This window comes from Cavia porcellus, unplaced genomic scaffold (genome assembly GCF_034190915.1).
Source record: "Cavia porcellus strain 051 isolate PalLab524CR breed Dunkin Hartley unplaced genomic scaffold, mCavPor4.1 scaffold_4, whole genome shotgun sequence".
Taxonomy (NCBI): Eukaryota; Metazoa; Chordata; class Mammalia; order Rodentia; family Caviidae; genus Cavia; species Cavia porcellus.
The window spans coordinates 120,694,990-120,720,264 of NW_026947487.1; the positions used below are offsets into that span (position 1 = coordinate 120,694,990).

Genomic DNA, 25,275 nt, shown 5'->3' on the forward strand with positions numbered 1-25,275 from the left:
TTAGAGAACCGAGGCAGATGTCCTGGTCTCGGGGATTCCATGTGGGGAGCTGCGGACCTGACACCCTGGGGCTGTGCTGGCTGGCTCCTGAGGGTGCCTTCCTTCCTCTACCGCATGCTGCAGGGGCCCAGGATGACCTGAGGAAGGTCACACACATCGCCTACTCCATGGTGAAGCAGTTTGGGATGGCTCCTGCCGTCGGGCCTGTCTCTTTCCCCGAGGCCCAGGAGGGCCCTGTGGGCATCGGGCGGCGCCCCTTCAGTCAAGGTCTCCAGCAGATGATGGACCATGTAAGTTACCTGGCGCTGCCTGCCTGCCCTCGGGTGTTGTCCTCCCTGGTTCTGCTGTAGCTGTCACCTCGGTGGCTCCAAATCAAGTAGGACGGTTGTCAGATAAACACACCAGTGGCAGAGCCAGCACCCACAGTTCCAGCCTACTCTGGGACAACGCTGGGCAGGGGCTACTGCTTGAGGTGAGGGAGGGCGCATTCTGGGCCTGCCTCGTCCTTCCTGCGCATGGCGTTGATCTGGCTGTCAGCTGCCTCTTTGACTTCACAGGAGGCAAAGCTGCTGGTGGCCAAGGCCTACAGGCACACGGAGAAGGTGCTTCTGGGCAACCTGGACAAGCTACAGATGGTGAGTAGCACAGGGGCATGGGACAGGGCCAGCTTTGCAGGGTGCCCAAGGCGTTGTCCAGCCCCTTCCAGGAAGAGCATATGACCAGGGCTGGTAGTTACAACCTGCTGTCAGCTCTATCTAGTCTTCAAAAAAAACCTTAATTTTTTTTTTTGAGACAGTGTCTCACTATGTATTTCAAGCTGGCTTTGAACCCATTGTTTAGCCCAGGCTGATCACAAATTCTTGCCAATCCTCCTGCCTCAGCCTCCTGAGTGCTGGGATTAAGGGCATGTATCACCATGCCAAACTCCAAAAAGCTTTTTAAATTTTATTAGGTTTGAGTTTATAGAAAAGTTGCCAGCCTGGAGCAGAGTGCTCTTACACCCACATCCTACTCCCTTTTGTCGGACACTTTGCACAGCCCTTTACCAACATGGACATGGCATTGTTCACTGAGGCCCACACTGGGTTCCTGTATCCTCAGCTTTTCCAGTCCCAGTGTCCCTTTTGGCCAGGATCCTGAGTATGGGGTTGTCACACGTCCTTGGGCTTCTCTTATTGTGAGTTTCCCAGGCTTACTCTGTCCTGAAGGCCTCGGTTGCCCCAAGGAAACAGTAAGGACAATGGGTCTGAGAGGTCAATGGAGGTGTGTTCCTCCGTGTGCCTGCTCTGTGACCTGCCACCCAGAGTGCAGGGAAGGTGACAGCTCATGGTGCCACAGAAGAAAAACAGGCAGGGGAGTAGCTTTCTGTTGCTCCTCTAAAGCTCCTCGGCCAGTTGATGTCACCTGTACACCTGCATGCTAGAGGGCATACTGCCTAGGAACCAGGGCACGCAGTGGGAATGCAATGAGTGGGGCAAGGCTGAAGCTAGGGTGCCCAGGTTCCAGCCCTACAGTGTCCCGTGCAGTGTGATCACAGGGGCACCATGTGGGTCAGGGTACCATTGTTTCAAAAATGTAGAAAGTGGCCAGGGTGTTGCTCAGTAGAGAATGGCAGGCATTCATAAGGTTGTGGGCTGCAACAGAAGAAAGAGAACATGGGAGTCTTACCCTAGCCAGCAAGAAGCCAGCAAGCCAGGCCTGTGGGCCGGGCCTTGAGCTGCACTTGGGTTCTTCCCAGCCCCTTCTTGGAGGCCCTGCTGTCGCCCAGGCAGGCAGCTTGCAGCCCCTCCCCTCTCCACAGACTCACTGCCTTGTTTGCTGAAGGAAATTGCAGCTGCCAGAAATAAGCAGAGATTTTGGAAGGAAGTAGAGAAGTCAGTGAGACTGGCAGCTGGAAGACCATTTCCAGGGTGAGACAGGGAGTGATTCTTCTTTGCCTGAGCTGCCTTTGCCTCTGCTTCCCTGGGAAAGCAGCCCGTCGGAGGTGTCCTGCTCACAGACAGCCCCACACGTCTCACGGGACAGAGACCCTCTGTTGAGTGAGCCCCCATCTCGGATGCTGTACTCTCAAAGGCTCTTGTCTTGTCTTTGTTGCAAAGATTCACACACTGCCCTGTTTGTTCTTTCCAGCTGGCGAATGCCCTCCTGGAAAAGGAAGTGATAAACTATGAGGACATTGAGGCCCTCATTGGCCCGCCGCCCCATGGGCCCAAAAAGATGATAGCACCACAGAAGTGGATTGATGCCCAAAGGGAGAACCAAGTGACTGGGGAGGAAGAGGCCGCCCCACCGCCCCCTCCCCGTGGCGAGGAGCCTTCCTGGCCGGGGTAGCTGGGACTGGATGGTCCAGAACTGCTGCTGCCCGAACTGCCTCTCGCCCGCACTTGTCTGTATCTTCTCGGCAAGCCCTGGTGTTCTGCTGAAGGGCTACCGAGACCTATTTATTGATGTCCGACCTGTGACTAGTAAACATCTGGTCAGCTGTGCATTTGTGCATACTTTCCCTAGGGGAGATCTGCATCTGCCAGGAGTGGGGACTTTTGTGTTCTCAGGCCCATCTGTGTGCAGTCTCTGTGTGCGGCCATGTGACCCACAGGTGGCTCTCTCCGAATGCTAACAGGACTCTATGAAAGGCCTCTCTCAGAGGTGGCCTCTCTGGTAGAGGGAGTTAGAGCTGGGATCTGGCAGACAACGCCACCTGCTGCTGTGTGACTGGAATGAGAGCCCTTCCAGGTGCTCTGGTGCCATTTGGGAACCAGCTTGATAATAATAATGCACAAACGCGATCCCTCACTAACGAATTATGTGCATGAAGATTCTGCATTTATACTGCACAGCTCACTGGGGCGGTGGCTCATGCTGGGTGTCTCCATGTTCCACTTAGAGCCATTCAGTCATGAGACAGCCTGCCAGGCATAGTGGTCCATGCCTGTGGTCTCAGCTGCTGGGGAGACTGAGGATAGCAAGTTCCACACCAGCTGGACTCTCATTTAAAAAAAAAAAAAAAAAAAAAAGGCACACCATTTCTGTAGAAATCTGGACCCCACACCATGCAGGGATACAGTGGGTGCCGGGTCTGGGCTGATGCACATCCCTGCCTTGGGGCCTCTGCCTGCGTGGTGCTCTGCGGAGCCATGGCTTGCAATTACTTGTGATGGACTAGATGACTTCTGCCCCCTTACAGGCCTCCGAGGAAGACTGCGAGGCTGCAGGAGGGCAAATGAGGATCCTGGGGTTTGGTGGAGTACACTTTGACCTGGTCCAAGTCAGCACCCTCTTAGGAGTTTGTTGGGTGGCATCTGACATGGACATGGCACTAGGTGCATTTCCCATTGAGGTGGCCCATGTCTCCTTATCCTTGGGAATTATTTGCTGAGTAACAGGCAACTCAGCAGCTTAAGGACCATGTACATAAAGTACAGGGACTAGGACACTGGGAGTAGACTAAGTGGGCATCACCCTAACTGGTGGAAGTGAGTAGCCCAGATGTTGGCTGTTACCATCCTTAGGGATTGGCTGCAACTGTCATGCTCAGAGAGACACTGGGATTGTGCCAACTGCCAGTCGCCTGCTGCAGCACCAAAAGTCTAGGCTAGGTCCTTACCTCCTTGGCCGTGACCAGTGGAGTGGGCACAGCTTGGTACTGTAGTACGTCATAATTTCCCTGCTCTGGCCGGGCGTGCAGCTTCTTGTGGAGACAAGCACATGCTCTTCCAGTCCTGGAGGTAGGACCCAGGGCCTGTAAGCAGCTGTGTGCTCAGTTCTTTGTTACAGTTATTTTTTTAAACAGGTTTTGCTGAGTCACTGTGTTGCCCAGGCTGGTGCAGTCCTCATGCCTCAGCCTTGGAGCAGCAGGGTTAGCGGTGTGCACCACCACTCCAGCCACACACTCTTCATGTGGGCATGTGGGACCACACAATCCCAGAAAAAAAAAAGCATTAAGTTCCAGCATTTTGTACCCTGCTTTCCCGCACTCTGCTCTATGCTCAAACATTTCTTTTCTTGTTTTTTTTGAGCAGGGTTTCATTATGTAGCCCAGGCTGGCCTGGAGCTTGCAGCAATTCTCCTGCCTCAGCAGGCGTGCGCTGCCCACCCAGCTGTGTAAACATTTCTGACTCAGGCATGCTATTTTCCGTGCCATCAGCACTGATCACATTGCAGGCTGAGGTGTGTGCAAGCCATGTCTCTGGAAGCTGAGAGGCTGGAGAATGAGCTGCTCTGTGATACTGTCCAGTTCCTGACTGCTAGGTGGCTGTTAACTATGTGCCTGTATTGAGATGATAGCTGCAGTCAGTATGCTAGCCTGTGCATCAGTGTTTATTGCACACAAAATGCTATAGGCAGCCAGGCATAGTGGCACATGCCTGTTATCCCAGCGCTCTGGGAGGCTGAGGCTGGAGGATTGCAGCTGGGTGTCCACCATGGGGTTTGTTCCAGCCACAGCTCTGCTGGATAAAGTGACAGGTAAAGGGGAGGACAGTAGGTCTTTCAGCATGTTCTCTCGCACTCCCCCAGCCCTAACCCTAACTTGACCATGCTGGTTCCTGCCATGTGCCTGGAAGCAGAGCCATGCAGTCCTGTACAGCATTGCAGTCCATTTTCGCAAGCAGCAGCTCCTGTTTTACAAACCTGAACGGTTCCAATAACGCCCAGTCTCGGAACCAGGGCAGTAAAGAGAACCCAGGGAAGCTGCACACCTGACACTGCTACTGACCGGTGGGCTGCAGATCTGTGAGAAAAACACAGATGTCAGTGCTGTTAAGTGTTGCTTCTCAGGTAGGTACTATTCACAGCATTACTGAGCAGTGCTCTCCCTTATAGCCTGTTATCTGCAAACAACTGTCCAGCATAGGAGGCTGCTATTGCCCTTGCTTCATAACTGAACTGCTAGAAGGCAGAACTGGAACCTGGACTTCAGGGAGGCTTGGCACATTGGTGTGAACAGACCGAGTAATGGGCCCTTCGCACGTGGCCTGGCTTCCTATCATAATGGCTTCTCTGTGTAGGCCAGCTTGATTTTTCTAACTACCAAGGATGTCCCAATGTGGCAAAGTATCAGCAACCTCTATCCAGTGCAGCACACAGGCCTCCACATATTTTGTGTGTCATGAAGACTTTAAACTACAGATTTGCACTAGGACAAATCTGATTAAGATGTAGTCAAGAAAAAAGATGGTTATTGTAAAGGTTTGCAGATAGCAGTATAGTACTGGTGATTTCAGACTTGCCCTGAACACGAAGTGAACCGGCAACGACATGGAGTGTCTGGCTGCTTTGGTTTCTGTTACAGGTAGTGTGATGTCTGCAATTTGTCACTTAGGACCTCAGATAAGTGACTACATTGGCCAAGGCCAACCGTATGGATTTGGTGATTGTGTGAATTAAATAAAAATGCATTTAAAAGTACTGGATGCCAGGCTTGTAGAAAGTACACAGTAGCTTGGTATGGTGGCCCACACCTGGAATCCCAGCACTCGGGAGGCTAGAAAATCACCAGACGTTCAAGGCCAGCCTGGGCTATGTAGTTGTCCTGTGTACTTTTCTTTCATTGTTGGAGCAAAATACCAGACACTCAAAATGAAGGATTATTTAGCTCATAGTATGTGGATAATCCATAATCAACTAGCTCCAAGGTAGGGTGCCTTGGACAGAGGCAACAACTGAAGGAATTATGGCAGATACCAGAAGCAGCGAGAGCAAAGGGCAAAAGGGAAAAGCAAGCCCCTTCTCTCCCTTACATTGTCTGTAGGCTGTCCATATCAAGGCAGGTGCAGCATGTACACCACCAGTCCTAGCACTACACAATGAACCAATCACAAATGATAGATTCACCCACCTTTGAAAGGTCCACTCACCATCCCTAGATGAGGCTTTGGGGAAACATCTAGATACTATAACATTCCACCCCTGGCTTCCCAAAGACTCATGCCACATGATTATGCAAAAGATATTTAGTCCATCTCCAAAAGTTGACAAAGTCCTAACAATTTCAGCATTGCTGAAAAGTCCAAACCCCAAGTCTCCTCCGAGATCTAAAGCAAACTCTTAGCTGTGCCCCTGTACAAATGAAAAGAAAGTTAAAGTTAAGCATTCAGTGGCACACACACACAAAAAAATTACCACTCCAAGAGGACAAACAAGGATACAAAGGGTTGGGACTAAAGCATGTCCAAAATCCTGCAGGGCACACATTAAGTCCTGTAGTTCCATATAGAACATCTGGAGCTATTTGTAGTAAGTTGTGAGCTCCAAAAGACTTGTATAACTCTGCCCCCATGGTACTTCAAGTGGTGGTAGCTCCCATGGCTTCGTTTTGGCTGGCTCTTGTTCCCTCCTTGTAATTTCCTTTGGATGACCCACATCCCTGGCTCTTCCAAACTTTTGGAGTCTCCACTGCGCCTTTGGCTTCACCCTCACATCTTCACACAGTACCCTCTTAAGGGCATACTGCTTGACCTCTCAGGCCTTCTGAAGTTGGGGTGGAAGCTTTCTTAACTCCAGAATTGGTGAATTCTGCACTTGCCTAAAACCAGTGCCACATGGATGCTGCCAAGGTCCACTGCCAGCTGGAGCAGAAGCCAGGCTTTCCTCTTGGCTGTAGGGGTCAAGTACCTAGATTGCTGAACACTCTGAACCTGATTGTGAGGAACAGCTTCTGTATGCCACTGCCATTCTGGAACCTGGTGCAGGGCCACCATTTTGGAACATCATGTGGCCTCTGCCACCGCTCTGGAATGTGGTGCTCTATGGCTTCCTCCTCCAAGCAAAGTCTTTCACTTTGCAGTTTTGAGGCTACAAAGGATAAAGACCCACTGTTGCTTCCTCTGATGCCCCCAGGCCATCTTTTCTATTTTCCTGTTTCTTCTCAGCAGTCAAGATCTCAGCTCTGTCTTTACAGTCCACAGCTTTACTAGAGCTTTTTTCCTGGTCAGACTCATAATGTTTTAAACCATCCTTCTGGGTCTGCCTGGCAAGTGCAAGATCCTGAGTTTAATTCCCAGTATATAAAAAAATTTTTTTTCTCTTTTTATCAGTACCAGGGATCGAACTCACGACCACCTGCTTGCAAGGCAGGTGCTTATGCCGCTGAGCTAAATCCCCAGCCCCATTTAAAAAAAAAAAAACTTTAAAAAAATCATTTAGTGTAAATCATCCTGCTGGGCTCTTTGCTCTTGATTTGCAACATAAATCTGGCTAAAAGCCCCCAACAATAGCCATGCTACAGCCTCAACATTTGACTGCCTTGAAATTTCTGCTGCCTGATTAGTCTACCATCCATAATCAGTCTCATGCAAAGTCTCTGGACATGAGCAAATGGCAGACAAACTTTCTGCCAAGCTATCACACATCATCTCCAATAGCCAATACAGTCCTTCCCAGCAGAAACCTCCCAAGGCTGTTCTTTACCAGCAAGATTTCTTTTTTCTTTTTTTTTTTTTTTTTTTTTTTTTTTACCAGCAGGATTTCTATCAGCCTTCTGGCCTTTAGAGCTCTGGCCAGAATCTCCCATACAGCACACCCTAAGCTGTTCCAGTTCTACTCTTTACTCTTTTAGGTAACATCTCCAAACCCCTCCGAACTCTTCCCACAGGCCATTCCTAGAGGCTCTTAAACCACATGGTCAGGTAAGGTCACAGCATGACCCCATTCTCTAGTACCAAATTCTGTCTTGGGTGGGATTTTACTAGATAAACAGATGTAACACAAGACATACAAATGTATAATAAATTACAAGATTGGCTTAGAGTGGTCACCACAGGGTCAGATGAGGAAGTGTGCCAAGGGTGTCTGTATGCCGAAGGCCAAAGGATTCAATCCAAGAGCTAGAGTTCACTGTAGTGTCCTGTGCAAGTCCACACCAGCAGATCAATGGATCTTCAAGAGAAGGCTGAAGTCTATGCCACAAGGCTGAAGAATCCAAGGCAGAAGCTGAAGAGCTTGTGCTGGAAGCCAGGAAATGACATCCAAGCCAAAAGCAAAGACTGGAACTTCTCTGAAGAATGGAACCTCATCAGTCCATCCTCCTTTTATACAATCGAGATGATGAGCCTCCCTAGGGTAGGTCTTCTACACCCTAGGGTGTAGAACTGCTTGTCATTCAGCATGTTAATGAGAGTGTGATAGCCCTGTGACCCATCTTCTGCCCCAGTTGCCAGGCCATTTGTCATTTTTCTGAGCATCAATCCTGAGCACCTCATTTTCTCTGAGCTGCTCTGCCCCATGCTCCTGGACTCCTCTGGCAAGTGGGAGTAGAAAGAAAGGTGGGTGGGTGGTTCCTAACACACACGACCTGACCAGTGCAGGGGCATGCAATGTAGGCTGTTGTGCCACATACCCAGTGTGGCCTGCCTGGGGCCGCCATCCAATATCAGCATCAGCATTCTTCCAGGCCATCCCAGAGGTGAGAGACATTGGCATGGGGTGAGGATTTGGTTCAGGGTGGTCTGGGGACCTTTGGCCTAGATATATTCAGGTTCCTACAGAGATTCACTCACTCCCCCTACCAGGAAGACAGTTTTTTCCAATCACCGAGGTCTTGAAAAGCCAAACCCCAGAGATAGAGTAGGTGTACCCTGTTCTGTTGTAAGGCCCACAAGATCTACTCCCACAGCCTCCGTAGGCCACTGATCTCCCATGTTGGTTCCTCTGCATACACAACAGAAAGAAATCTTTTTGTAGAGTCTGTGCTGTAGTTGCTGCTGGAGGTAGATACAGGTTTTTGTTGCGGCTGAGATAGGAGGTGGACTACTTTTTGTTCCCTCTTGTAAGTCATGGAAGTCCTGATAAGATGTGGCTAGAGGGCAAGAGTGACCCTTGTGAAGTGCAGTGGGGCGCCGTGCCCCTCCCTTGGATGAGCCCAACAACCCTTTCTCCAGCTCAGGACAGTTAGCTGATGGGGCTGCAGGTCCCAGACTTACAGCTGGGGCCAGCCATGCCCTTAGGGAGGAGTGCCAGTGAGATGCCTCCTCAAGAGTAGCATGAAACCAGTTTCAGGCAGCACATCCAGACAGAACACAACTCCACACACCTGTACTTACCATCAAACATGTGTTTCCATTCCCACTACAGACCCCACAGCTGATTAGGTGTGGGGCACCACTCAGACCAAGCCAAAGCTCAGGGCATGAAAGGATGCTTCCAAACAGCCCTGGGACACAATCCTGTCGTTAGTGCAAGTGCAAACAGGACACAGTTATATAACCATGACTTAGCAGTGGACAGCTACACATGTATCAAAGCGACCAGCATGTAAGACTCTAAATAGGTGATAACAACACATGTATATATAATTATATAACAGGGGTAGGGATTTAGCTCAGCAGCATAAGCACCTGCGTTGCAAGCAGGCGGTCATGAGTTCGATCTCTGGTACCGATAAAAAAAAAATTTATATAACAGGCTGGGGGTGCAGCTCATTGGCACAGTACAAGGTCATGAGTTCGATCCAATTATACAATAAAGATGAAGGTAGGCGTTGCACCCTGCTCTGCTCCATGCTGCCTGCTGTTGTCGCAGCTGTCTTGCACACGTTTGCTCATTAAGCTGGGGACCTCACCTGGGAAAATCTCCCTTGAGCTCCTCAAGCAGGATTAACACCAGGTATTGCCTGTGGCTCCACATACAGCAAAGGGTATTAAGGTAGATTAACAGTCAATTTAGAATGCTCAGCTGAATGGAATCAGTGTGGTTCTGGGTATGGAAGACCCCCCTGAGGACTGTTGCCAACAGCATAAAAGGAGAAAGGGGGAGGGGATTGCCTGCTGTTGATTTTCTTGGGGAAGCTTGCCACAGTTGTTTTTGCTGATATGAACTTGACTGTTCCCAGTGTTGGAGGAGCTCGAGTCCTCACCGTCACTGAGGAGGCTGCAGTTCTTTACAGGGGAGCTCTGATCCTTACTTAGAGAATCACTTCCTGGCTCAGTCTAGATCTCTCAGCTGCTGGCACAGATCCTTTACCTCACTGGTGCAGACTTTCAGCCCCTACTGCTGGTCCTTGGGCCTTCCCAGTGCAGATCTGTGACATGAACTTCATAGGACATTGCCATGGGCTCTGGGCTGGATTCTTCAGATCTCCCTCATGTGTGAACAGATCTCTTGTACTCTTCTACATTTGACTTTTTGGGTGTATATTATAAAATAACCCTATAAGTTGTGTGACCTATACTAAACCTGTTCCCTTGTAAACCTGCTACAAGTATTGACAGTGGTTGTGTGGGATCAGTAATCTCAGTTCGAATGCTCAGGCACCCCCTTTCTTTGGATTGTCAGACTTCTACCCATTCCTTCCGGGGGAGTATTGTGGATCAGAACAAGAGCACCAACTCCCCTGTTGGAAGATAGGTTGTATTATTATGTGTGCAAACTCCCTGAACCTTCCCTTGGCATGAAAACTGAGTGTGGTAAAGTCCAAGTAATTCCCTGGCCTGACCTGGTTATGGAAATACATGGGTCGCATGACGAGACGCTCAGGTTTACCAATGGGCCTCTACTAAAAAACAGCCACCATGGTGGTGCACGCCTGTAATTCCAGCATTCTGGAGGCTGAGGCAGGAGGAGCATTGTGAGTTTGAGATGGTCTACGCTACAAAATGAGATCAAGGCCTGCCTTCATTGCATAGCGAGACCCTGTCTGAAAAAGACAAAAAAACAAAAAACAAAAACCAGCCAGTACCAGCAAAACACCCTATCCAGAAGAGAAAAGTGAGAGCTAGCAAGTACCTTGCACTTTTCCAGAGAGCTGGGGCAGTCTTAGCAGGGGCTACAGCAAAAATCAGGACTAGGGAACCTGAGTACAGTTAAGAACAAGAAACAGCAATGCATACCAGATGGGCCAGTCACAGAAAGGGATGCCATCTCCTCCTGTTGCCAGCAGGTGGCGTCCTCAGGCTCCCACCGAGCACCTACTAGCCAGCCTCTGGAATGACTGGAGCAGGGCTGCTGGCTCCTGACGGTGACTTTGATGCTGTGGCCAGCTTTTTCCTACCATCAGCTTATGTGGCCCAGGAATGCTCTCCCAGTCTTGAGGAGCTGGCTTCCCTGTGTGTGGTGAATCCAGGGACTCACGTCAGCTACCTTTACTGCAGTGAGTGTGGGCAAAATAAACAGGCCCTCTAGAGGGGCTCAGGCATGGGACATTCCATGTCTTCACCCACACAGCATCACCTGGTGTAAAGGGGTCAGTGTCTGTCGTCACTGTGGTCAGCCTTAGAGGTGGCCACTCCCTCGCCCAATGGCATGATGTGATTAAGGTAGAGCCGACGGCCCACATCTGGTATTTAAATTTTTTTTTTTTTTTTGTACTGGGGATCAAACTCACGACTCCTCACTCGCAAGGCAGGAGCTTATGCTTAAATCCCCAGCCCTTACTTACGGGTTAAACTGCCCATATCTTTTGATTTCCCTTAGGCCCTTGATACTAGAGGCAGGTGAATAAAGAATTTACTTTTTTGTTTTGGATTTTTTGGGGTCTTTTTTGACAGTGGTTTCACTGTATGATTCAGACTGGCCTTGAACTCACTTTGTAACCCAGGCAGGCCTGGAACTCACAGCAATCCTCCTGCCCCAGCCTCCCAAGTGCTGGGATTACAGGTGTGTGGCACCACGCTCAGCTATAATTAATTGTTTTGGTACGAGAAATTGAACTCAGGACCTTGTACTCGCTAAGCACCTTGTACTTGCTGTGTCACTGAGCTACATCCCCAGCCCTATACCTGATGCTTCCTTTTTTGGTAATGGGATTGAGCTCACTACCTTGCACTTACCAAGCAAGTGCTTCAACCACTGAGTTAAATTCCCAGCCCCCTACACCTGATTCTTACAGTGATTGGTAATACTTGATCCCAGTGTAGATGGGGTTCCCGATAATAGTTTGTTTAGCTGAAGCTTCAGGGTTTGGGTCATTCCTCCACTTTACTACTACTCTAGGGTTGAGTGCTTCCCGGTGATCGTCAGGCTTTGCCACCACTGCACCACCTCAGCCAGCCGTTCCGTGACCCCATAGTGACAGAGATCCCAAACTGGGGAATGATTTCTTTAGGAAATAAGGCCACTTCGTGTGCCTTTTCTGTGCAAATAGGGAGAGTCTACCCAGCCTGAGAAAGTGCACACAAAGACTAGCAGATATTTACAGCCTCAGACCCAAGGAGGTGTAGCAAAGTCCTGTGGAGAATGGACATGGGGCCAAAAGATCCCCTGAGTTAGGCCCCTTGAGGCTTGGAGGAGCCAAAGGCAATCAGTGCATCTGCCAGAGGTTCCAAAAGTGGAGTAACCCAGAGTGCAACGGTTTGAGGAGCATTGATTGCATTCACAGCAAGACAGAGAGGACCTCACCGTGACATAAGCTGGAAGCTGTGGAGGCACTGATGGTGTAGGCTCTCCTGGCTGGCACACCAGGAGACCACGGAGCCTGATGGGCAGCACAGGACCTCGGCAATTGGAGACTGTGCATGGGACTCCTGGCGATCTGGATCTGGAGATTGAGCACCAGACTCAGGATGAGCGGAGACCAGTATGGCCAGGGTGCCAGGTGGGGACCTGGGGTGACGGTAACAGACAGTCACAGAACGTGAGTGGCACCTCTGCAAAGAACAGTACCAGGTGCAGAGTCCACAAGCAGTGAGCCAGAAAACTGAGCCAAAGAATGGATGGAGAGCTCTCCTTCATGCTGTGGGGAGTTTGGTACTCACAACGTGTGCTCACCTTTTTTTTTTTTTTTTTTTTTTTTGGTGCCAGGAATCAAACTCATGACCTCAAGTTTGCCAAGCAGGCATGCCACTGAGCTAAACCCCAACCCTGTGTGTGCTCATCTTATAATGATGTACAAATAACATGTGTTCATCCTATGGTGGTAGAAATATATTTTTCTTTATGTTAAAAAGATTTTTTGGGGGGCTGGGGATTTAGCTCAGTGGCATAAGCGCCTGCCTTGCAAGCAGGCAGTCATGAGTTCGATCCCCGGTACCGATAAAAAAAAAAAAAAAGATTTTTTTGCTGGGCGTGGTGACTCATGCCTGTAATCCCAGCACTCAGGAGGCTGAGGTTAGGAGGATTGTTGTAAGTTCGAAACCTGCCTGGGCTACAAAGTGAGCTCAAGGCCAGCCTGAACTGCATAGCAAGACCCTATCTGAAAAAAAAAAAAAAAAGATTTTTTTCGATATGGCTTAGTGGCACAGTGCCTGCCTGGCAAGCACAAGGTCCTGAGTTCAATTTCCGGTATAAAAAAGAAGATTTTTTTAGAAAACGTTTTTCTTACAAGGGTTCACAATATAAGTTTTTTGGCATTCAGGTCAGGCCGTATGGTCACCACACAAATTACACAAGCACATTGCCTGGGTGGTTATCACAAGGTAGCTTAGCCTCAGAGACTAAGTTTAGAACCAGACAGAAACACAAGATGGCTTTTGTCCTGCTTGCATCAAGTACATAACCACAGTTTAAAGTGAGGCTCCCCTGACATTCTGTACTCCAGAAGTGGTCTTAGGTTATTCTGGGCACTTGCATCCTGCTTGGACTATGCATAAGAATCCCAGTCCTCCATGAGAGCCCCACAGAATCACCTGCAGGAGCCCCATAAGGCTGTGACTCTGGTTGGTACCAGTCCAGAGCCACATGACCTCTTTTTCCTCATTGGAGCTCTGCTGTGAGTGTTCCAACCACTCCACGAAGACATGAACACTCCTGGAAAGGTTCCCATAGGGATGGGGCAGAGCCGCGTGGTCATGGCTGACAAACACCTTTGTTCCATTGACTGCCAGACATACTGACAAAACCCTCTAGCTTTGCAGCTTGTGCCAGATGTCCCCTTGGGCCTGACCTATGAAAGCCATATTCATCACTGGCTGACAGGTGCCTCTGGATCAAGTCTCTGAGGATCAGCTCGGCTTTTCTCGGATCCTGGGGGCACTTCCGATGTTTTACTCATATTTATGGCATTTTTCCCCAACCTGCACCTCCTTCATGCCATTTAGAAGGGGTTCATGATACTGTTTGGTCCTTGTGAGCCCATCTAAACTTGAGTCATTTGGGTCTCACTTGGGGTCCTTTCCAGGGAAGTAAGCCTAAGCGTAAGACTGGGTGTCTACCATCCCAGCTGGGGCATTCTCTAACTTAGGAGTGCCTGGATAACTCAGCAATGCTCCTCCATGTTAAAGAGGGTTAAGAGGAGTTGCCAACAGCCTGTCTACATAGATTTATGGGTTTGAATTATGGACTCCACCAGTTCAGTCAGAGCCTAGGACTTCTCTACGTAGGAGGGAATATGGTGCTTCCAATTTAGGAGGTCCATAGTGGAAAAGGTTGGCATATAAAATCACACTGGTCCTTCCTCAGATCTGGCCTGTGGGACCCAAGGTTAATAATAGATGGGCCCCAGGCTGGGGATTTAGCTCAGCAGCATAAGTGCCTGCTTTGCAAGCACACAATTGTGAGTTCAATCCCCAGTACCAAAAAAAAAAAAAAAAAAAAAAAAAAAAATTAATAATAGATGGGTCCCTTAGTTTCCCTCAGTGGCATCTGTAGGGCTCCCTGGTGGTGTTACTGGGAGGGAGGGATTCTCTAGTTGCTGGGGGTGGGGTGGGGTTAGGACCTGTTGTCCAGGCACAGTAGCCTCAGGACTAGGGGCAGGCTCAGTGGGTCTTGGGATCAGCGCAGCTGGAGGTTCAGGTGGCTGTGAGGGATACATCGGGGCACGTGGTGGTGGGGTCTCCTCAAACTCTCCCAACAGTATGGGTTTTTCAGTTTTCGCTCAGCATTTGAAAGCAGCTGTGATTCAAGTCATCATTTCAATATAGATTTTTAGCCAATGTGGTTGGGACAGGGCCAGGTCTTAACAACAGTCAATATAAGGAAATTGGCCCGGGTGCCCTGGATTCCCCACACAACCCGGAACACTCAGCTAAGGAGTTCCTTATCAGGTGAGCCCTCAAAGGGCCACCCATCCCAACAACTGCCAATCGATTTCACACAATGTCTAAAGCTTTCCAGAAGTTAGTATCACACCACAGTTCTGGAATATCTCTTTTTGAAATTCCTCAACATACACACTAGGGGAAGCCCGTTTCCCACCCATCTCCTCACCACTAACAAAACTCACAAGAGAGGAAAAAGGGAGAAGGGAGGGGCTGATTTGGAGGAGTTGCATACCTGCTTCATCCGTTTCCAGCCTCTGCCCTCTGGGAGATATTTCAGGGGCCTGTAGGTGTTGGTGGGTTCGGTATCAAGCCCCGACCTGGATTAGACTTCGGAAGTCTGACACCACCCTAAACTGTAGAAGGTCCCCAGGGAACCTCGGATCAGGACTCAACCTTCCCTTCAGTCCTTCGGTGAGGTTGGAACCGTGCTACTCTCTCCCATTCACACGCAGTCACACCGTGAATTCCAAACCGCTGCCCAGACCCCAGCACCTTAAAGTTGCAGTTTCGTACCATATGCAACTATTTGGGTGATCAGGGTCCTCTTCTGTCTCCTACGGACAGGTCTACCAAAACGAATTGGTTATCTGTCTGGCAGATGTCACTCCCCTCACTGGGTGAGCGTGCCTCTCCCAGTGTCCCCGGGTCTGCACCTTGGCGCCAGAAGGTGAAACACCATCTTTGCCTCGCACGGAGTTGGGACATTGAGGCTTTTCTTTCTAGGAAGCAACCTCATTTCTGCCAGCACAGGCTTAGTGGGCTAATACACAAAAGGCGGAGCCCCGCGCCTTGCGATTTCACCCTTTACACGTTTTGTCTCCCTCATACAGTAACAGGGTAACATCCTACAGCCTGATTGCGTACAGTTCAGGTTACCTGCACAGCACAGAGGAACAGTGTTCCTTGGCTTCCTTTGTCCTGAGAAGGTCCTCACCACATTCCTTTGGGAGGGCCCCACCGAATCCCAAGCAGCTAGGATTACAGGCGTGCACCACTGCGCCCGGGTAAAACTTAGCTTTACTTAAACAGAGACGCATGAATGTTCGAGTGTATGGCAGGGAATAAACACTGGACCGAGGTTTAAAACGAAGGTTTTGGAACGCTAACTTCAAGTCTTGAAGCCTTTATACCCGTTAATAGCCTGCGTCCCAGCAACAAAACTCCCTAGCACTCTGGCCCACCAGTGTTTCTGTGCCCTAGACCAGCTGTGCTAATCGGCCGCGGGAGACTCGGACAGACGCAGGCACGTGACCACTGCCGCAGGAGGAGCCAGACTGCACTGCGGATAACAAATCTGTCAGTGCGCAAGAGCAGTCGGGAGCGGTGTGGTCGTGGAGGGTCATTTCCGCCCTTCCTGGATCCGATTGGTCAGAGCGCTATGGCGCTCTTGATTGGTTAGATTTTCTACTACCCCAGGGTGCCTTGGGACGCTGTTCTTTTCCGTTCAGCAAGTCCGCGGCCTAAGAGGTGAGTGTGCGGCTCTATTGCTATCGGGCTTCATCCGACACCATCGGCCTCGCGGTGCCACCCACGCGGCCATGGAGGATCCTCTTCTCTACAGTAGACGGCGCCTGGCCTCGGCCTGGTGGGCGGGCTTGGGGCAGTGGCCCGGGACGCGCGCCCTCACTCCTCTCCCCCGCGACCGTAGGCAGCCATGGCGCCCAGCCGAAATGGCATGATTCTGAAGCCCCACTTCCACAAGGACTGGCAGCGGCGCGTGGCTACGTGGTTCAATCAGCCAGCTCGGAAGATCCGCAGGTGTGCGGAGAGCGGAGGAGCGTCCGGGTGGGTAGGGCGCGCCGCGGGGTGGGGATCAGCTGACCGCCCGGCTTCTCTCTGATCAGGCGGAAGGCCCGCCAGGCAAAAGCGCGCCGCATCGCCCCTCGCCCCGCGTCCGGACCCATCCGGCCCATTGTGCGCTGTCCCACGGTGCGGTACCACACCAAAGTCCGAGCTGGCAGGGGCTTCAGTCTGGAGGAGCTTCGGGTGAGTGTGGGCCGGGCCCCTCCGGTGGAGGCCGCGGGGCTGTGGGCCTCAGTGAAATGATGACAATTCTCCGGAATCGCTGTACTACTTTGATGAAAGCACTTTTGAACCCTTTTCCATCTGACCACTGAGTGGTGCATTGGGGCCTGTGCGGGAGGGGCTCCCTGGGCTTCATCCGTGACTGCCTTGGGCAGGTGGCTGGTATTCACAAGAAGGTGGCCCGGACCATTGGCATCTCGGTGGATCCGAGGAGGAGGAACAAATCGACCGAGTCCCTGCAGGCCAATGTGCAGCGGCTGAAAGAGTACCGCTCCAAACTCATCCTCTTCCCCAGGAAGCCATCTGCCCCCAAGAAGGGAGACAGCTCTGTAAGTGCAGCGAGCTTTGCCCACCGGGAGGCTGCCTCACCCCCATCCCGCGGGTGGAAAATGCTTTCTGTAGCTCTGGTTTTGCACACCCTGGTTCTTATGGGCAGGAGGGCTTTTCCCCTCCCAAAGAATAAGTGTTAGCCATTGGCTCTGCTTTGCGAGAGCTGCGGAGCCCTGCTGAGAGGTTTTGTGTCAGAGACTGCTGGAAGACAGGCTGCTCCCACCTGGGCTTTCTGCAGGTTGGGTCAGGAGTGGCTTTGGTTATCATTAGGGGACCCTTTGCCTACAAGAAAAGCATCTGCCTTTCCCTGTTTGATAGCAAGACAATAGGACTGTGGTAATGCGCATCCAAGAACCACAGGACTTGCCATGGGTGTGTCAGTGGTGCAGGGCACCCAGCCTTGCCTCTGGGTGACACCCAAGGGTGCTCTGGAGGGTGAAGCCCAGCTCACTGTATTCTCCCTGTTAACACACAGGCTGAAGAACTCAAATTGGCAACCCAGCTGACAGGACCTGTGATGCCCATCAGGAACGTAAGTATGCGATGGTGTCTATGCAGGCAGGGATGCTTAAATTACGCGTAGTACACATGTGGGTATTACAGACCTTTTTAGTCTGATGGTGTAGGTTGTGGAACGCAAGGACGTTTTAACCTTGGAAAGTGTCCCTGAATACTTAACAGATGGGCTGAGGATAGCCTGCTTCCTTTTTTCAGAAATTGTGGCGACTTACGTTTGTTGTTCTGTTCTGTTGTATGCCATTATTTTAAAGATCTGGCTGCAGACAACCCTGTGGCCTGCCCAGGAAGCAGTTGAAAACCAGAGGGTGATTCAGCCTTGTGTCCCACAGCAACACCTGTCTTCTCTTGGTGCCCCCTGTACACATGTTCTTTGGAGAAGGGTGGCTGTGACCAAGGCAGAAGTAGTAGATAACAGGCTTTCACTGGGGAGTTCAGGCTGACTTTGAATGGTAGTTACCCTCTTGCCTTAACCTCCTGGGTGCTGGGTTACAGATGTGTGTCATCACACTGGGCTTCTTTAAATCTTTAAAATTAGTTGTGGTGGCACATGCTTATAACTCTGGCACTCAGGAGACTGAGGAGGATCTCTGTGGCTGTGAGTTCAAGGCCAGCTGGACTGTGAGTTCAAGGCCAGCTGGAATTACACAGCAAGGGCTTGTCTCAAATAAAAATGAATTTTAAATATAATTGTTAGGGGCTGGGGATTTAGCTCAGCAGCATAGGTGCCTGCCTTGCAAGCAGGCAGTTGTGAGTTCGATCCCCGGTACCGATAAAAAAGAAAAAGAATAAATAAATATAATTGTTAAATACATTTGCAGTTTCTCCTTTTGACACTGGGAAGTTGGTTCCTGTACATAATAAATCTCCATTCTTTTAACATCTTCCTCCATAATATTTTTCTAAGTGTAATTTTTTTTTTTGTCTTTTTCCTTTTTATCGGTACCGGGGATCAAACTCATGATTGACTGCCTGCTTGCAAGGCAGGCGCTTATGCCGCTGAGCTAAATCCCCAGCCCCCTCTAAGTGTAATTTTTGTGTGTGATTATGTACATAAAAGAGGAAGCCAGTGTTATAGGGGCAGCTCTAGTGACACCCCAGAAGCATTGAGCATCTGAGACCTGCATTCTGTGGGCATGGCTTGGGCATTTAGCTCAGCTGTATAAGTGCCTACCTGGCAAGCACACAGTCTTGAGTTTGATCCCTGTACCAAAAAAAAAAGCTTTGTGGGCGTTGCTTGACTCCTGTCTTCCCTCCTAGGTCTACAAGAAGGAGAAGGCCAGAGTCATCACAGAGGAGGAAAAGAACTTCAAGGCATTTGCTAGTCTGCGCATGGCCCGTGCCAATGCCCGTCTCTTTGGCATCCGGGCAAAGAGGGCCAAAGAAGCTGCAGAGCAGGATGTTGAGAAGAAAAAATAAAGCACTGCTGGGGTCTTGTAATAAATGCTCAGAAAAGCTATAGCTATATAAAAGCACCTGGGCCCTGCCTCTCAGTGGCTTGCGTGCGTGGCTCAGGCCAGCTGGCTGGACTCCAGTTTGGAAGCGTGGTCAGGCCTGTGTGGGTGTGAGGGCTGTTGGTGACATGCCATGGCTAAAGAGGGCTTTAGCTTTTCAGGAGGTGCTGGGGGTGGGAGCCATTACTGTTAAGGAGAGTCACTCTTAAGTTAGCACTGGTGGCCAAACCTGGACCCTTGCCTGTGTTAGGTGCACTGCCACTGATTGGGGCTCTCCGGCCTCAGCAGTTTTTATCCCAGTGTGCACCTGGGGCCTGCTGTGTACAGGGCTGTTCCTGCTCCACAGTCAGGTGACGCCCAGGGTGATGGATAACAAGCTTTTGGGTCTGAATCTTGTGTCCTAGGTGATGAGCCTCCTTTTGTACCTGACCCAGACCTGGCTGTCGCCTGGGATACTTGCTGAGCCACACACTCTGGATGTTCCATAGTTGGAGAGGACATGCAGGCCCCTCCTGAGTGCTGGGTTGAGCAAGGGCGGGCCGTGCAGCACCAGCCCAGTAGCTCCTTGCAATGCAGAGCTGGGATAGAGTGGGGCCTGCTTTGGGAAGGGCCCTATGGAGAGGAAATAATCCAGAGCTGCCATAGGTCAATTCTGTGCCCACAGGAAGCTAGAAGGCCTGGTGAAGCCTGGCAGTGGTCTTGGGGACCTGGACACAGTGCTGTACAACCTGTGGTCCAAGCTGTCATCTGCCCGCACAGGACAGCAGCAGGGCCAGGCTTGGCTCCTACATTCATCTTCATGCATTGGAATCCCTGCCACGTTGGGTGTGAGAGCTACCTTCCCTGTGCTTCTGTGGGGTTGATACAGTGCCCTGCTGGCTGATGTGAGCTGTACTCTCTGGGACTAAAGGCTGTGCCAGCCAGGGACCCAGAGTGTGGAGCCCTGACAGGAGGGAGAGTCAACTCAGATTCCTGTTGGCATTGCTTCCAGACCCCTGGGAGGTGCCCTGACCAGGCTGAGCCTGCAGGTCTATGTGAGACCTGCAGCAAGGGTCATGTGGCCCAGAGCAAGTCCTGGATGCCCAGCAGTCCTGCTGCCTTCTTAGGGGCACTGCCAAGGGTGTCATGCCACATACCTGTAATCCCAGTGCTCTGGGAGGCTGGTACATTGGAGGCCGACACCCTACTGTCGGGCAGAGCTGGAGAGACTCATTGTAGAGGCCCTATGCCCCATCCTCAAGTTATGGGCACAGCTGTGGTTGCAGACTTACACAGACAGCAAATGTTCTCGGCAGCCAGGTCAGTCCCTCCTGGAGCACAGGATGCTTGGGCACATGGACCCTCTCTGCTGGGGCCTTGTCCTGAGGTGTGCTGTGCAGCTGTTGTGCAAGCTACAGTTTGGCTTTCGCTTTGGTGGTGCTGCCAGCAGTTCCCCTTGGAGCTACCAAGGGGATGCAGCTGCCTGCTCTACAGGCCCGAAGCTACCAAAGGTTTCAGTTGCATCTGAGTTGAGTCCCTTTCCCCACCTGTCTCTACTGGAGACTGGAACTGAGGCCTTTGTGCTGAGTTACATCTCTAACCCTTTTTTGGATTTTGAGAGTCTTGTTAAACTGCCTAAGCTGGGCTTGAAGTTAAGGTCTTCCCAACTCAGTCTCCCAGAATACCAAAATCTAGTGCACCCCTTCACTGGCTTATTTTCTGGAGGTGTGGCTTGGGTAGAGTGCTTGCCCTGCCTGCATAAAGCTCTGGATTTGGTCTCCAGCACTGCCAAGAAAGAGCCTCAGAAGTGTCACCTAACTCCAGCTTTGTGGAAGAGAGGTCCGGTGCAGAGCTGCTCTGCCTTATCTGTGGAATGAGCTATGCTGGTCCACAGGGCGTAGAATCTGCTTTTGTGAAAGCATGGGACCATGTGCATGTCATGAGTGTGTCCTGCTGTCCAGCCCCCATCCTGTGCCTCCGTCCTGGCCCTTGAGGTTCCTTGTTTGCAGTTTGTGAGTGGGAAGATGATTGCTACTGCAAATCGCGCTGATTTCCTTCAAGCCGGCCTGGGGCATCCGCATGGTGCCTTCCCCCTTAGCTGCCAGTTTGCTCTTGGCACACTCTCATCTTTGTATTTTGTTTTGAGTTGTAGCAGCTCTTTGTAACCACTCCAATTATTTAAATACATTAGGACCAAAAATCGCCAATGTTTTTGATTTTATAATGTAATATGAAAATGAGTATTTTATTAAATGTATTGATGTGAGAATGGACTAGTTGAAATGATACCTACCCAAGGGAATCCTGGACAGTAAATAAACCAATGTCCTGACCAAGTAGTGTGGTAAACTGGTAAGTGAGGAAGGAAATTTTGTCTCCTGTCGCAGGAATTCGCCTGTGCTAGGAAGTTGAGCTGGCAGGAGGAATGGCCCTGTGTGGATTGTGTAGGGAGCTGCAGGAGCTCTGCAGCGGGCTTTGTTGCCTTGTTTCCATTTTCTGTGGGGGCCTGCAGAATAGCCCCTATCTCTTCAGAAGCTGACATGATGTTCTGTACCCCACGCCATGTGGGCTTAAACCAGACTGGAGCCCTAACCCTAAATGTTAAACCCAAACCTAATTCTTAAGCATGCCACTCCCTGGCCGCAGATTTCCTGTGTGAGACCTTACCTGAGCCCTCATGCCTAACTGTGACCCTCAGCTTAACCATTGCTGAAACCCTCACGCCTCAACTCTAACCCTACAGCTGACCTTAATCCCAACCCTGACTCCAACCACAACCGCAACCCAGCTCCACCAGCCTTCTGCTTGGTTGCAGTGTGTAGGTCATCCTCACGGTGTCCCACTTTGGGCTCCCTGACATCCTCTGTCAGCAACTTACTCCCATCACCTTGGACAGCACTGCACCACCACTGGCTCCATGACTGCACCAAGGAGCACTGGCCTGACCTATAAAGGCAGGGCTGATGGTAGGCAGAGTGCATGCATATGCATGCGCATGTGTACAGGCACATGCAGCGGGATGGAAGCACAGGCTATGAGGAGGGAACGGCACGTGCAGTCCCTGCCGTGCCTGGCATACACGAGCAGCCCTCTGTCCATAGATGACAGGAGACACTGGTCTTCCCCTCTCCCCCCTCTTTCCCCTCTTGGCCTGCATGTTGCTTCTGTGGCCTCTGATGAAGGTATCTGTAATAGGAACAGGAAGCCAGGAGGGTGCCTGGGGCCAAGGGCTAGCCATACTGCACAGCTAGTGCATCCCACAGAGTCCTGGGGACCTGGCCTCAGGTCACAGCATCTAGGGTGGTTGCCACTGTGTGGGGCTCTGCCAACTCCACCTGCACATATTCCTCTGTTCCGTATCTGTGACCCCTGCTCTGGACTGGGGTTGCACAGCACACCCCTGGCTGCTCAGGAGGAGCAGGAAAACAACCTAGGCTCAGATATCGGGGACCCCAGTCTGCGCCTGTGACTCCTGTGCAAAGTCCCATAACAGCTGCATGTAGAGGACCTCCAGCCTGTATGTGTGTGGGGGGCACAGTTTTTGCCACCGTTGCGCCCGAGGAATGATCCCCAACCTGGCCACCTTTTCTACCCTGACTCGGCCTCAGCCATCGATGATGCCCATGGATCCACCTTCTGGAAAAGGACACTGAGGGTTGTCTGAGGCATGGAGCACAGCAGGGTGCCCTCCTTCACCTGTGGCTCATGGAGCTATGTCTGCTGCTGGCCTGGAGAAGGAGCCTGCAGCAGACAAGGTGCCAGATTCCTAGCGATCGCAGCAGAGGGAGGAAGCAGTTCCTGTCAGCTGCTGTATCGTGGGGCCATCTGTTACACAGCAAGTACTAACACATATACCCACAGTTGCTGTTCCATGGTGAGGACATAATTATGAATTGTGAGTAGGATCTTGTCCCTCTGGACCTCATGTCTGTGTACACGGGATAGCAAGCAAGAGGAGTGAACACAGGGGGCATGGTCAGAAAGGTGGACACAGGGGACAGTGGTCAGGAACCTGTTTGAGCTCAGGGCTCCTGGGCAGCCAGTGTCCTATGTGAGTACAGAGAGTCCCCTCTCAGCATTACCAGCAGGTGGATGGGAGTCCTGCCTGTTGTACCCACTGAGGTTGTGAGAACTCCACCTATTCCCTGCATGCACTCTGGCAGTCAATCTGTGTGGTCTAGAGGCAGCCAAGGCCTCGAGGCCGACTTGGGCCCTAGCCAGGCCCCACCCCTGCCATGTGGCCTCAGGCCCAGCTGGCGAGGCTGCTTGGGGCCCCCAGGATGCCCACATCCTGGACATTGTAGAGTGGACACAAGAGGCCCAGGGTGAGTGGAGTATAGCAAGGGCTGAGTGCAGGGAAGACCAAGCACACCCAGGAATGGGACCCCTTCCTGGAGGCCAGGAAGAGGAGAAGACTGGCAGCGTGCGGAGCTGGGGTCTGCATGGACCCAGAGTCCCTGGGCATGTGTGTGCGCGTGAGCATGTGCCTGGCCTGTGCCCGCGTATGAGGGACACACTGCCACAGACTATGTGGTCATGTGTCCTAAGTACCAGTCACCCCATCTGCAGGTGTCTGGTGCTCTAATGAGGTGTCCAAGGGACCTGTGAGCCAAGGGTCCCAGTGGACACAGCCACCTGTAGACATGGTGTCTCTAAAGCCAGACATGCGTCAGTCTCAGGAGAGCAAATGTTCCTGATGATTTCAGATGTTTTGAGGCAACAGAGAAGGAGGTCAGCTGTAGCCAGGTTATAAAAAGCAGTGCCCACAGCCAGGCGTGGTGGCACACGCCTGTAATCCCAGCACTGGGAGGCTGAAGCAGGAGGACTGCTGTGAGTTTAAGGCCAGCCTGAACTGAATAGTGAAACTGTCTCAAAAAGACAAAAAGAAGGGGCTGGGGATTTAGCTCAGTGGCATAAGCACCTGCCTCGCAAGTGTGTGGTCGTGAGTTTGATCTCTAGTACCGATAAAAAAGAAAAAAAAAACAAAAAAAATTAAAACAAACCAAAAAAAAAAAAAAAAGACAAAAAGAAAGAATAAAGAGATTTTTAAAAACCCCACAAAAAAACATTGCCAACAGATGTGGGTAGGCTCACTATCCCCACTTTTAAAAATTAAAACAGATTTTTGGTACCAGGAATTGAACTCAGGACCTTGTGCTTGCCAGGAAGGCACTATGCCTCTGAGTTGTATCACTGGTCCAATTACTCTTTTTTTTTTTTGGTACTGGGAATTGAACTCGGGATCTTGCATTTGCCAGGCAGGTACTGTGCTACTCAACTATACTGTGGGAGATTAGGCTGGAGAATCCCAAAGTCCAGTTTGGGAAATTTAGTGACCCCTTGTCTCAAAGTGAAAATTAAAAGGATTGGGCTGGGCATGGTGGTGTAGGATGCAGGCACCAGATGCCTGCACTTCTGGCTTGTATCCCAGGCCGTGGTTAGGGTTGGGAGCCTTCTGCTCATCCCCAGCAAACCTTGCAGGTTGGCTTGCAGGCTGGACAGCAGCACTGAACAGGGTGGAATTGTCCAGCATCTGCTGCATCCCACACTGGCTGGCAGGCATCCTGGCCTTGGCTCAAATTCTGGGCAAGTGGTGCCCAAGGCAGGGACAGTGCGTATCTTAGAGGCCTGGGCCCAGATCACAGTGGGCTGGGTTTTGAAGGCCACACTGGAGTTGGCCAGCAGGAGGAGCCATGCACGCAGAGGCACAGTGGCGTAAAAAAAGCAAGTTCGCTGAGCTGAGTGCCAACAGGTGCACAGAGCACAGGCAAAGATGTGTCCTCATTCCAAGCCAATGACTCGGGCAGAAAGACCTGGCTGACCAGGATGTGGGCCAGTGGGTCTGGCCTGCTGAACACCAGGGAAGCCCTTTGGGGCTTCAAATGATACCTGGGAATCCCAGCACTGAGACAGGAAGCTGTCCCTCACCTCAGCGACCTGGGACCTGTTTGTAAGGAAAACTTGGAGGGACAAACATAGGAGTGCTGGTGTCCGGGCTGGGATCACCTGCTTAGCGTTGGTTTCTAACATTTCAGCACTATCGTGTGTTATCACTTCCTGTA

At 51.1% G+C, this 25,275-nt stretch overlaps 2 protein-coding genes, 1 long non-coding RNA gene and 1 other non-coding gene across 5 annotated transcripts in view; 3 read left to right on the plus strand and 1 right to left on the minus strand.

Moving 5' to 3' along the window:
- The window catches only part of Spg7 (SPG7 matrix AAA peptidase subunit, paraplegin), a 29,070-nt gene extending 26,584 nt beyond the window's left edge, over positions 1–2,486 (plus strand). The window contains exons 15-17 of the mRNA XM_003461201.5: positions 124–290; positions 558–635; positions 2,131–2,486. Of these exons, the coding sequence (XP_003461249.3) occupies positions 124–290; positions 558–635; positions 2,131–2,331 (446 nt within the window). The 3' untranslated portion in view covers positions 2,332–2,486. The remainder of the gene's footprint in view (positions 1–123; positions 291–557; positions 636–2,130) is intronic.
- LOC134475835 (uncharacterized) lies at positions 2,346–16,210 on the minus strand. Of its 2 annotated transcripts, none has more exons than XR_010047111.1 (2): positions 15,142–16,210; positions 2,346–4,729 (listed from the first exon to the last, which is right to left on the minus strand). It is a non-coding gene; the product is annotated as an uncharacterized LOC134475835 (long non-coding RNA). The 2 variants fall into 2 exon arrangements; XR_010047112.1 differs by lacking the exon at positions 15,142–16,210 and adding an exon at positions 12,331–12,833.
- Positions 16,204–19,255, plus strand: Rpl13 (ribosomal protein L13). Its single transcript, XM_003461190.5, has 6 exons — positions 16,204–16,376; positions 16,558–16,667; positions 16,754–16,895; positions 17,090–17,263; positions 17,740–17,796; positions 19,041–19,255. The coding sequence occupies exons 2-6, from the start codon at positions 16,564–16,566 to the stop codon at positions 19,197–19,199; spliced, it is 636 nt and encodes a 211-aa protein (XP_003461238.1). The 5' UTR covers positions 16,204–16,376; positions 16,558–16,563; the 3' UTR covers positions 19,200–19,255.
- Positions 16,953–17,036, plus strand: LOC111755945 (small nucleolar RNA MBII-202). Its single transcript, XR_002790460.1, has one exon. It is a non-coding gene; the product is annotated as a small nucleolar RNA MBII-202 (small nucleolar RNA).
- Positions 19,256–25,275: the final 6,020 nt, after the last annotated feature.